General features: G+C 38.6%; 1 protein-coding gene across 4 annotated transcripts in view; it reads right to left on the reverse strand.

The window, feature by feature from the left end:
• Positions 1–263: 263 nt before the first annotated feature.
• HTT (huntingtin) overlaps positions 264–11515 on the reverse strand; it is an 88655-nt gene continuing 77403 nt past the window's right edge. For all 4 annotated transcript variants that reach the window (XM_075709559.1, XM_075709560.1, XM_075709561.1 and 1 more), the window contains 7 exons: positions 9860–10050; positions 9291–9405; positions 8854–9067; positions 8602–8707; positions 7072–7234; positions 6207–6367; positions 264–5253 (listed from right to left, as the gene is read on the reverse strand). In XM_075709559.1, the coding sequence (XP_075565674.1) occupies positions 5040–5253; positions 6207–6367; positions 7072–7234; positions 8602–8707; positions 8854–9067; positions 9291–9405; positions 9860–10050 (1164 nt within the window). In that variant the 3' untranslated portion in view covers positions 264–5039. The remainder of the gene's footprint in view (positions 5254–6206; positions 6368–7071; positions 7235–8601; positions 8708–8853; positions 9068–9290; positions 9406–9859; positions 10051–11515) is intronic.

Raw genomic sequence — 11515 nt, forward strand, 5'->3', positions numbered from 1 at the left:
TCAACTGTGATACTTCTTTCTTAATTGCAAACAGCACTGTGATTGTGAAGCATACCTACATTGCAGACAGTTCGAGTATTCTTGCATATTTTTAAAATACTCCGTATTTGACAGTTGCTGAAAAGAAGAGATACTGAGGAAAGAACTATAGTAAGAATGCATCAAGACCTTTTTTTAAATAACCAGAGAAAAATCACTTACAGTAATAGTTGTATTTTATTTTATCTTTTAGTTTCAATGTGCAGTATTTTCAGCTTTTTTTTTTTTTAAAACTTAAACATACATCTAAAATTATATGCTTTCCTTTTCCTTTGAGTACAATTGCTTTCGGGGTTGGGGCTCCAAGCTTTTGCTCATCATTGCCCTCAAACTGTACAAGACAACACCACAGGGTGCATTACCTCATCCTTCGTCAGGTTGATCCAACTTGATGGTATGCATACACAGACTGATGGGAATGATAAGCTCACATAAAATGCACATGACAAAAAGCAGCGCATGCTTCACAAATGCTCTGCAGCATTTATACCCAGTTAACTTGAATACAGCTAAAACTTGACATACGATAGAAGCTCTCCTGGGTATGACTGTGGGATTCTCAAGATTTTCAATGGATACTTTAAGGTAGCATGCACAAAGGTTCACCTGAAATCTCAATATTAGGTAAAATTAGCATATTGGACTTCCCCAAAATTTTGCTACATTGCTTACTCTAGGTCTTACAGCAGCTTACTTTCACTTTCAAATAATTAAACTACCTAAAACCTACCAAAGTACTTTGCTCTCTTACAACTTTCATCGACTGTATCCTTATAACCAAAATTGTTTTAAAAGAGCAGAGCACCTACCATTGTCATTTAGTTGATTTCTACCTTCAGTAGAAAGTTCAGTTGGGATTGTACATGAAAAAGTCTGCTTTATGCAATGAATGTACTTGAATCAGTTCCCCTTTTTCTCCCACCCCATCCCTTTCAACCACCAGGTCAGATCCTGAATGACCAAATTTAATTAAACTGCTTATTGCTATATTTATTGCTCATTATACCCTAATATTTCTTTTATTTAGGAAGCATAAATGCTTAGCTGCGACAGCTCCACAAAATCTTAAGACAAACCAGGTCTGCTGTTCTTGGAGAACTGTCTTTGCAGTGTTTTTGACACAACCTCCTTATCTGCTATATAAAGTTAACAGCCGTTTAAAAAGGAGAATGGTGAGACAGAACACTCTTAAGGCAAATCTACTAAATATCAACAAATTACTTTTAACCCCAAAGGTTCCACTTGTTCCCCACTTCGTTTGATCTAAATCTGTTCATTCATTACTCAGTGCTTTTGGAATGCTGCTGGTGGTTAAGAAACAAGCAATGTCTTGGTGCTGAGAAGGCATTCCTACCAAAGCAAAAGTAACACACAATCATTTACTAGATGCTTTAGGCAAGAAATGACATCCGAGTATACACTTTAGAGAAGACGTAAACAAACTCACATTCAATTTCAACTGGCAAAGAACATAAAATAATAAAGAAAATGTGTTGAATCCCACAAGTAAGAACTGGTTTACAATGGATTGTTTTTTCCAACTCCTCACTCTTGCACTCAGTGCAAGGGAGGGGTCATGCTGAAATGAAATGCAATCAAACTTCATTCAATGGGCCAGTGGGTAGCTGGCCCAAAAACTATTTATAAAAAGTTGGCTAGCATACAGTGTTCTTAAAGGAGGGCCACATTATAGATTTAGTAAAGTAGGTTCTTTGACAACTGAATTGTAAATGAAGTTTTAAACATTAATCTGTCTTAAGTATGCTCCCAATCATGCCATACCTCTAATCTTGTAAGGTTGTAAAGAAGCCAGTTCCACTGCAGAGCACGTTAAAGAAACTGTTTGCTTTGGTTAGCCAGAACACCCAATGTAAGTCTTAAGCTCAAACACATTTCTACCCTGTTCTCAATGAAAAAATGAACAGCCTCATTTTCAGAATTAGCTTTCTGTCTACAGCAAGTTAAAAACATTCTGTGAAATAAAATTTTGCCTTAAGTCAATCTCAAGGGACAAGTGATTTACTTTTTTGCTTTAAATCCAACATCAGTATTTCTTAGTGGCCACTGTTTTTGCTGTTACTGTGCCTATTGCATACCTCTTGGCTTTTGTCACTAGAAGCAGGCAGGAGTGATTTCAAATATGATTTCACTCCAAAAGAAGTGAGGGTGGGGAAAGTGCGTCTAGGAAGCAGACAGGAAAGTGCGCTGCAGGTGAAATGTTAGATTTGAAGCACTACCGGTGTGTGTTTCCACACTAGGAAGACCCTTAAATTACATTCCCTTCAGGTCACTGAGAATTTCCTAAGAGGAGGTGCCCTTCTTTAGACACTTAGGACACATTTCAGGAGGTATACTATGACAAATCTCTAAGAGAGGTTAACACAGATGGGGTTATTACTACCAGTGAATCTGTGTGAGGTTAGAACTGACCGCATCAGCTCTAAAGCTTGACTTGAAACAGGTAATGCAAATATTTGCTTGAAGGCCAGCAACGGGCATTTGAGGAAAGGGGGTCTGTCACATCTGATGTTTTTCATCCAGCTACGCTGACTGCTTAATTCAATGTATCCCTTCACTGGTTGGAAAGATTCTGTGGCAAGTCCCAAATAGGCTTGGAAAGTTTCATAAAGGGTCCAGCTCCTGTTACCCCAAGGTAAAGTAACCAGCTATTCTGTGTTAATCATGAGGAGCTTAAAATGATGAAGAATTTAACAGTTTGTAACACAACATATACTTCTATATGGTGAGAATATGACTAACCTGATGCTTAAAAAATATATTAAAATCTATTTTAAATTTTGGAAAATAGCTTACAAAAATATTTTCACTTAAACTATATATCATACAAAAACTGACTGGTGTGTGGGTTTACAGTACAAAACGATTACTGGTGGTTACAAAAGGGAAGAGTGATCTATACTACCCTTAATGAAAACACAGGGCATTATATCTCACTGCCTTGAATTAGTCTCTTACCAGAATTAAGATAATTTCCAATATAACTCAAAAACTTTCAAACAATATCTATTTTATTAAACCTTTTCCTGAACTCCTGTTCAGTTTCTTTTAAAAATCACCACAGTGCTGTGGCCCAAGAAAGAAGAGTAACCCAACTAAGGGCAGAAAGAATTGCTCTAGATAGTAAGATCTGTAGAGAGCTAAATACAGCAACATCTACAGTTGTTTCTACTGCCCATACTATCAGTTTCCTCTATCAGTTTTCAAAAGGAAGTGACACCAGTGGACAATTCCTTTGTAATCAATTTATGGGCAGAAGCAACAATTTTTGGTCTAGATTGGAATTAGTTTAAATACATGGGTTTAATAAATACAAATATACACATCTGTATACATTAAATGTTGTCACATGTGTATAATTTCAACATATACATTATATACAGAAATACATACAGTACATGCTCCTCCTGACAACACTATCTCATTTTTCCAAGTGTCACCAAAAGGTGTGATAAGAAAATGAAGAGAGGTTAAATACAGGACGTGACTGAGAACCAACGTATCATTTCTCTATAATTAAAGAATTGTAACAAATACAACTAAAGACAAATGCTGCGCTAGATTTCCCCACGTAACGCTTAGGAATCAATGGGGTTCCCTGGGTGGTAAAAGCTAAATCTGGCCCTGTGTAGTGTCCTGAAATGCATGGATATTTGTACTGTGTTTGTGTCTAAAGCATTATGTATACAACAGGTAATAAAAGAGGTTGTGTAATCTAACACCTTAGCCAGTCCCGAAATAGACCACAGCAGCCTTCTGATTCTTAACTGCTAGCATAAATTTGTTTACATGAGAGTGGTTTGAATCCAGATGACTCCAGGGTCTCAGTTACAAAAGGTCAAATGGTTATTGACTACTGGGGAGCTTGCACCATTTTGTCTCTTAAAATGCTGTGCAGCAAATAAGAGCAGTTTCTTAAGTATACAAAAGGCTGATCCAGAGTAACTAGTTCTCTCTTTTACCATTACGTCTCAAAATAAAGAAATTCAAAAGAAGCTACAGTAAAGTAGATCACAAAAATGCCTCCTTAGTACAGTCTCAAGACAAATTAATCAACATATTCCAGTTTTAAAGCACTTTAGGAAAAAGTGAGATGCAAAACAAGATGTAATCTGTACATTAAGATGGATTTCCAAAAGGAACATGAATTCAAGCACACGGAAAAAGAAAAAATGAGGACAATACAGATGTCAAGACATTCAGTAGCGTGGCTTCTGTCCATCTCAAATTACAGCACAGCTCATGCACCACACATCTCACAATTTTACATACTGTACATGATATAGAAATATTTAAGTTAAAATTTCTTTTACTGATATACCGTACTCAAATTTTAAATCCTGAGAAGAAAAAAGAAAAATGCGTGGTTACGTATGTGCACTATACCTCCGATATCACCAACACATACACCACAGGATATCAGAAAGTCCAGAGAGAGGAATTACATGCTGGAAGTATAAATCATGAAAGCCATTTTCTCTTTTCCTTGTTTGGGAGGGACATTAGGAAATAATTTCTGCTCTGTACTACACAACAGTACATACAGGTACATAAAACTATGAAGTTTCTAATGACAGCAGCTTGCAATAACAGTCTTTCTGTCAGTTTCTTACTGGCTGCACCACAGTGGCTTCAGCTGAATATTGGGAAGAAGAATAATACCAGTTACATTGTGTGTAGTACTTGCTCATATTTTACAGTTAGTAAGTGTGTCTCAGGTTAGTCCCAAACAACACTTGAAGAACACTGACATATTTCTTTCCACTCACAGGTGCCTGGTGTCAACAACAACAAACTACTACACTAGACTTTTCAGGTGATTTCCAGTGCTGCAGAGCACTTGTCCATGCATTCTGGAAGTAAAACTGGCAGGTCCATATTTACCACAAATGCAACCCCAGATACTTTCTTGATCTTGCATTCCCCGTAATTCGTATCAGACTCCAACACTAGTCATGCAGTTCCATTACACATCAGTATATTCAACATGCTGTGACCTTGTGGACATTTTGCAAACAAGCTAGTAAGCGATGATATGGGGTTCCTGGAGATGCTACCACCTCAAACACAGACTGAAAGGCCCTCCGATCTAATTCTTCATCTATCTGATGTCGGTAGAAGTCTATGGCCACCAAACAGAAGATGTTAACATCCACTTGCTCCGATTTTCCCATTCTGCTGATAATATGTGGAAGACTGAAATAAAAGTTAAGGTCATAATATGACAGAAGTTGTTCAACTTTTGGTACAGCAGTTTAAACAATGTTCTCCAATAAAATGATGTATTTGAGTTCAGCAACAATGTTAAAGTGGAAAATACTGTCATGTAGCAATTAAACTGCTACTTCAGAAATCCTATTTCTTCATTAACTTCACACAATTTCTTATCCCCACAAATTCATTTCCATCTAGCAGTAGTTTTCTTTATCCACTGGAGCAAACAGTGCAATCAGCACCACAATTGCAATTGCTGATAGCCAAAGAGCACTGCTGAGATTAAAGAGTCATTACAAAGTTTGAAACGTGACACATGGCCACTTTTTTGCCTGGACATGAAATGCAACAATTCCCTTTCTGTTTGTTTGGGGGTTTTGGTTGGTTGGTTGGTTTTAAATAAACCCGGCACCGATACCACCCATGTCTTTTGGCTATTCCAACTTATTTGGCTGATGTCATTCCATTGCCAAAGCTCACTATTACTGTAGTGCATGTCCAGAGGGACACTTGCAAAATACAGTTGGTATGTAGAGCATAATTTTGAGGGTTTTTTTTTTTTTTTTTTCCATATATATTTTATCTTGCAGGAATATAGAATAAAGCTTTTAAGGTCACTGCAAAGCTATCTGGTGAAGATTTTAAAAAGTTCTTCAGAGTAAGGACTTGGCCAATCATCTTGCATAGTCACAAGGAACAGATCTTAAAAGAGTAGTGTTAGATAACTTCATTTGCATAATCTGTTTAGAAGTTCTCTTTTTTCCCCCTCAAACCTGAGGCACCAGTAGCACAAGTGATATATACCACTAACTGCAGTAAATCTGCCTTTTTTTCCTGTGTGAAACTTGTACTCTTACCCTTCAAGACTATCAATGTGCTTTACAGAATTACTGTATTTACCCAGAAACGGCACACATTCAGTCTTTTTAGGATACATTGCTGAAATCCATTGACTGGTGGAAGCACTGACAAAAAAACAGGAAAGACTCCACATTGCCATTGCCACAGGTGTTCTTTGTGTGAAATTAGAGAGAGACAGCATCACCCAGTCACGGACCATCGAGGACTGTCCAGTGCTATGTAGTGTCTGGAATACCTGCAAAAATATTTTACATGGGAATAAAGACATGGTAGATGGACATGGGAAAGAGTTTAGTTTCTTTTGTAAAGGGTCTCTCCAGCTACAAAGCTCTGAGGTTCACAAACCAAATTCCTGGAGACAACTCTGAGTCTAAAGAGAATTAATAAATACAATGCCTAGACAAAGAGATTCTGCAAAAGACTCAGCCAGGATCCAACTGGACTGAAGACATCTGTGCCAAACTGAAGCAAGCATACAGAAATGCAAGACTTGTCTGGTGTGTCTATTTTTATAGATCCTATGTGGTGTGCACATGCACTCTCAAGTGATGCGTAAGTCTGATAAGTAGGTGCTGAAGAGCAAAATACCCAGAAGGCCAGCTGAGTCCATAGGGGCTGGACTGTAGAGTTCATAAGGCCAGATGACTTGGGCTGGCTCCTTGAGATCTAAAGAGTCTGAGCACCAGGATCACAAGTATTAATTTTCTCTTTATTTTCCCATTATCAGCGATTGAACTGTACTGCTGTGAGCTTTGTCTTCTGGGCAACATGGTGATCCTAGCCTTCCATGTTGCCTGGAAGAAAAAGCTCACAACAGTACAGCTCAATCACTGCAACTGGTTTGTTAGAGCTAACAAAATTGATATTTGCCCCTCTGAGCTGTCAGTTATTTAGAAATCTTCCAAAACATTTAAGGAAAAGAAAAAATATAAACACTACCTTATAAACTACTGTTGCCATGAATTGCGGGTACGGCTGCTGATTGGATAAGAATTCTCCAATAACTTTATTCATTACGTCTTGTGGGGGGAAAAAATCATCAAGGAACTGTGGAAGGATCCGAGCCACTACTCTAGCTTCAAAAGGAAATCCCTTCCTGATCCTGAAAATAATAAGAAAGAATATATTTTATGATTGAATTCCAGGAAATATCTCGTTCTTTTCCAATTTAATTGGCCATAGAAAGAACATTTTACTTTCATCTCTAGATAAGCAAAAAGGTCTTCACCACTGAGGAATCCAAGTCCACATGTAATCTTACTCTAACAGTCTACCCAAATAGGACTACCAAAGCTGTTAGAAGTTGTTACAGGTGTCATGTCCTCCCCACCCCACTTTTTTTATTTTAAATAGTCAACATTTTTTTGAATCTCTGGAATTGCAGAGACAAGATTTAACAACAGGAATGCTAGGGAAAAAACTAAACAAGAACAAAAAAGGACAGGGAGATCACTACTCCTAGTTATCAGAGAAAAGACCATTTATAAGCAGAAGACTCATTTCCATTCATAACATCTTTGCATTTTTTATTCAAGACCAGGATGACCGATATATATCGAACAGGAAAAGCTAGTTGCGCTGCACTGTAAAGAGGGGAAAAAAATATCCCAACTTAAAGACCATTTTACTTAAATAACGCTGACTGGAAAATCTTCCTAATAAAGGCTGCATCTGTTGATATGTCAAGACCAAGTTACCACTGTGTGATTATTCCTCACAAAAGTTATTTTCTGCTTGTAGTATTCACGTTTGTTTTGCTAACTCTTAGGAGTAATGTTTTCAAAGCACTCAAGCATTGCTCTAGTTCTGTTCTCACTGACTGCAAAAGTGAAACCCTCATCCAGTTTTATGGAAAACCACTGAACACTTTAAAAAAATGTAAACGTTATCCAACAAACTACTATGCAAAATCTAACATGCTATGCTCACTTAAGACAGCTTGAGATTGTCAGATCAAAACAGGGGTTTTGAAATATTTCCATTAAATGAGTTCCATTTGAACACAGGAGTTTTACTGTACCCTTCCACCGCAATTACTTAACAGCCTTGGAAAGAGCAACACTTGGGTGGGGGAAGGGGAAAAAGGTTTTAAACTCTTACGGTGGTTTGAAAGATTATTTCCCGTAAACTGGATTGATATCCTTGACTATGAAGAAGACATCCTGAAAAGCCCTTAAGAGTTTGACCTGAAGCGAGCTGGAAATACATTTATAAAGTATCAGGGTTTGTGCAACACACAGTATCAGTTAGGACATGTCTGTTTTCCATTTACATCCTGTACATTTGTGCTGCTTTCAGCAATTCCATCGGTGTTACTGTGTATACTAGAAGTATCAATGTTAAACAATGGTAAGCAGAGAAACATCATTAATTAAATATTAGAACTGTCAAATAGGGAAGTGACCACACAGTGCTGAACAGAATCATTTCCCTCCCAGTGCCCCATTTACACAGGTTTTATCCTCTCACCTATCAAAAAGGACAGATACTCGTTCCATAGCTACGATCACAGATTCACTGTCCGGAGCAGTAGGATTTGCATCTGAGGTACGACTGGGGCTGATTTTTTCCTTTCCTAAACCAAAATAATTTGTTACAAATTTACTATGAATGCTAAAATAAGACCTTTTTATCCTTGGTAACAAAAATAAATGAAGAAAATTAGCACTGTTAGTAAGCTAGCCTCACAGCACATCAAAGATATTAAAAAAAAGTAAATACCTGTGTACATGCAAGTCAGCATTAATCCAAGTGCTGCCATTGCTCTGTGGGGGCTCTGCACATTCACTCTGTCAACACTCAGTTTAACTAGCGATTCACTATCCAGCCTAGAAAGTTGCTCTGAAAGAAGGAGTCGTTCTAATCCTCTCAGGACACAATGATAAATAATGGACGGCGTTGATTCATCACTTCCAGACACCATGACTCCACACATCTGAAATAAAGAAAAAAGCCAGCCACCTATTTTTGAGGTGTATTTAGGTCATCTTCTAGCACCATTCCACTGCAGCATGGAACTGCATCGGGTATTAAGAAAATCTGATCAAACGAAAGCCAAAAGCATATCTACACCACAATAACCAAGTTAAGTGTTAAAGATAGCTATGTGGTGATCCTAGGTTACATGATCACCTGTGACTGGAGGCATCACAACATACCTGTATAATTCCTGCAGAGAATTCAGGCCCTACATCAAGTGGGTAATTCTCGATCAAATAGAAAGCAGCTGCACACATTACCAAGATGTGCTGTTGGTTATGGATATTCACACAACTGTAAATAAGCAAAACCAGTAGCAGTCACTTACATCAAAGTTGTCTCGGTCACAAATAGAGACAATATAAACAATATATTTTTCATTTTTCAGCACTATCATTACAAGCTATCATTACCTGACTTGGTTAGGAAAAATAAACGTCATTACTAATCCTGGCAGTCTTATTCAAAGAGTACGCATTTTGACAGAAAAATACAGTTTAGGGAACACAATTTACCAAAAAGACAAAAGTCTGAGTTATCAAACAGTTTTCTCACCCTCAAATATCCTTTTGCTTCCATAAATCAAACCTAAATTTGGCTGATATTTTCAATGAAAATGCCAAAACCTGCTTGACACAACAGCCTGCTCCACAATGTACTGACAACAGCAAACCATAAAGAACCATTTTGTTCACACATAAGCATGCAACAGTTCGGGGCAGGGGGGAGGAAGGGGGAAGAGTCTTACTGTGCTACTCCTCTCAAATTGGAGAGCAGATACTCGCTGATAATTGGAATGAGTTGCTTCGCTGTCTCGTCAAGCAAGTCACACTCAAGGATATAAAGAATTCCATGCAGAGCTCCAATCCGACTTGGCATATGGGTACTTCTTAGGGTTGATTCCAGCAGTCGACTTACTGGTTCAGCCACAGCTTTATCCTAATACATCCAACAAGAATATTCATTAGAAGTCAACACTGGTTCAATACTGTTGACCCCTGTCATTTGGAAATACTTGGAACATATTAAAGAGCAGAAAATATGGTATGAACTAGAGCCTGGCTTAAAATTACTTTGAATCATATGTCACAAAATTAATATAATCAGATAAGAGATGATTTACAGATTAACTAGTAAACGGATGCTACTTTGTTTTACCTGTAAAAAGTTCTCATGATTTAAAGCCAAAAAACCTGAAGATAAGCATTAGTTCAGTAAATAACACATGCTATTAAGGATCCTGTACATATAGGACTTGGATGGTTGGAATTTTCTGACCTTCCAGCTAACCACAAAAGATGCTTCTGTCTGAAACTGACTGGTAGATGACTATAGTCTGCATCTAAAAGAATACTCTGCCATCCACTCAACTCATAGTACAGCATTCCATTTATTTGCTCTCCGAGACCACTGGCACTCAGACCTACGTATCTTTCTCTCCACCACTCCCATGATCTGGATGAGGGGATCGAGTGCACCCTCAGTAAGCTGAAGATGACACCAAGTTGGGTGGGAGTGTCGATCTGCTGGAGGGTAGGATGGCCCTGCAGAGGGATCTGGACAGGCTGGACCAATGGGCTGAGGCCAACTGTATGAGGTTCAAGAAGGCCAAGTGCCAGGTCCTGCACTTCAGTCACAACAACCCCATGCAACGCTACAGGCTTGGGGAAGAGTGGCTGGAAAGCTGCCTGGCCGAAAAGGACCTGGGGGTGTTGGTCAACAGCCAGCTGAACATGAGCCAGCAGTGTGCCCAGGTGGCCAAGAAGGCCAACAGCATCCTGGCTTGTATCAGGAATAGTGTGGCCAGCAGGAGCAGGGAGGTGATTGTCCCCCTGTACTCAGCACTGGTGAGGCCACACCTGGAATACTGTGTCCAGTTTTGGGCCCCTCACAACAAAAAAGACATTGAGGTGCTGGAACATGTCCAAAGAAGGGCAACGAAGCTGGTGAAGGGTGTAGAGCACAAGCTTATCAGGAGCAGCTGAGGGAACTGGGGTTGTTTAGCCTGCAGAAGAGGAGGCTGAGGGGAGACCTTATCCCTCTCTACAAGTACCTGAAAGGAGGTTGTAGGGAGATGGGTGTTGGTCTCTTCTCCCAAGTAAGAAGTGATAGGACGAGAGGAAATGGCCTCAAGTCATGCCAGAGGAGGTTTAGATTGGATATCATCAAGCTGTTATCAGATACTTCACTCCCTGTTATCAAAGTACAATTTACTGGAATATGCAAAATCTATTCTAAACTGTTAGATTTGAAAAGGCTTTTTCTTACAATCTAATTTAAGTATTTAGTAGAAATTATTTGTTTTACCTTGTTCCTGTATTCATGAAGTGTCTAAGATACAGGCCAGTTTTACAGTGTGCGCTCTCTAGTTGCTCTTTTTAAGCAGATTTTCTATATAACTGAG

This window comes from Pelecanus crispus, chromosome 4 (genome assembly GCF_030463565.1).
Source record: "Pelecanus crispus isolate bPelCri1 chromosome 4, bPelCri1.pri, whole genome shotgun sequence".
Lineage (NCBI taxonomy): Eukaryota > Metazoa > Chordata > Aves > Pelecaniformes > Pelecanidae > Pelecanus > Pelecanus crispus.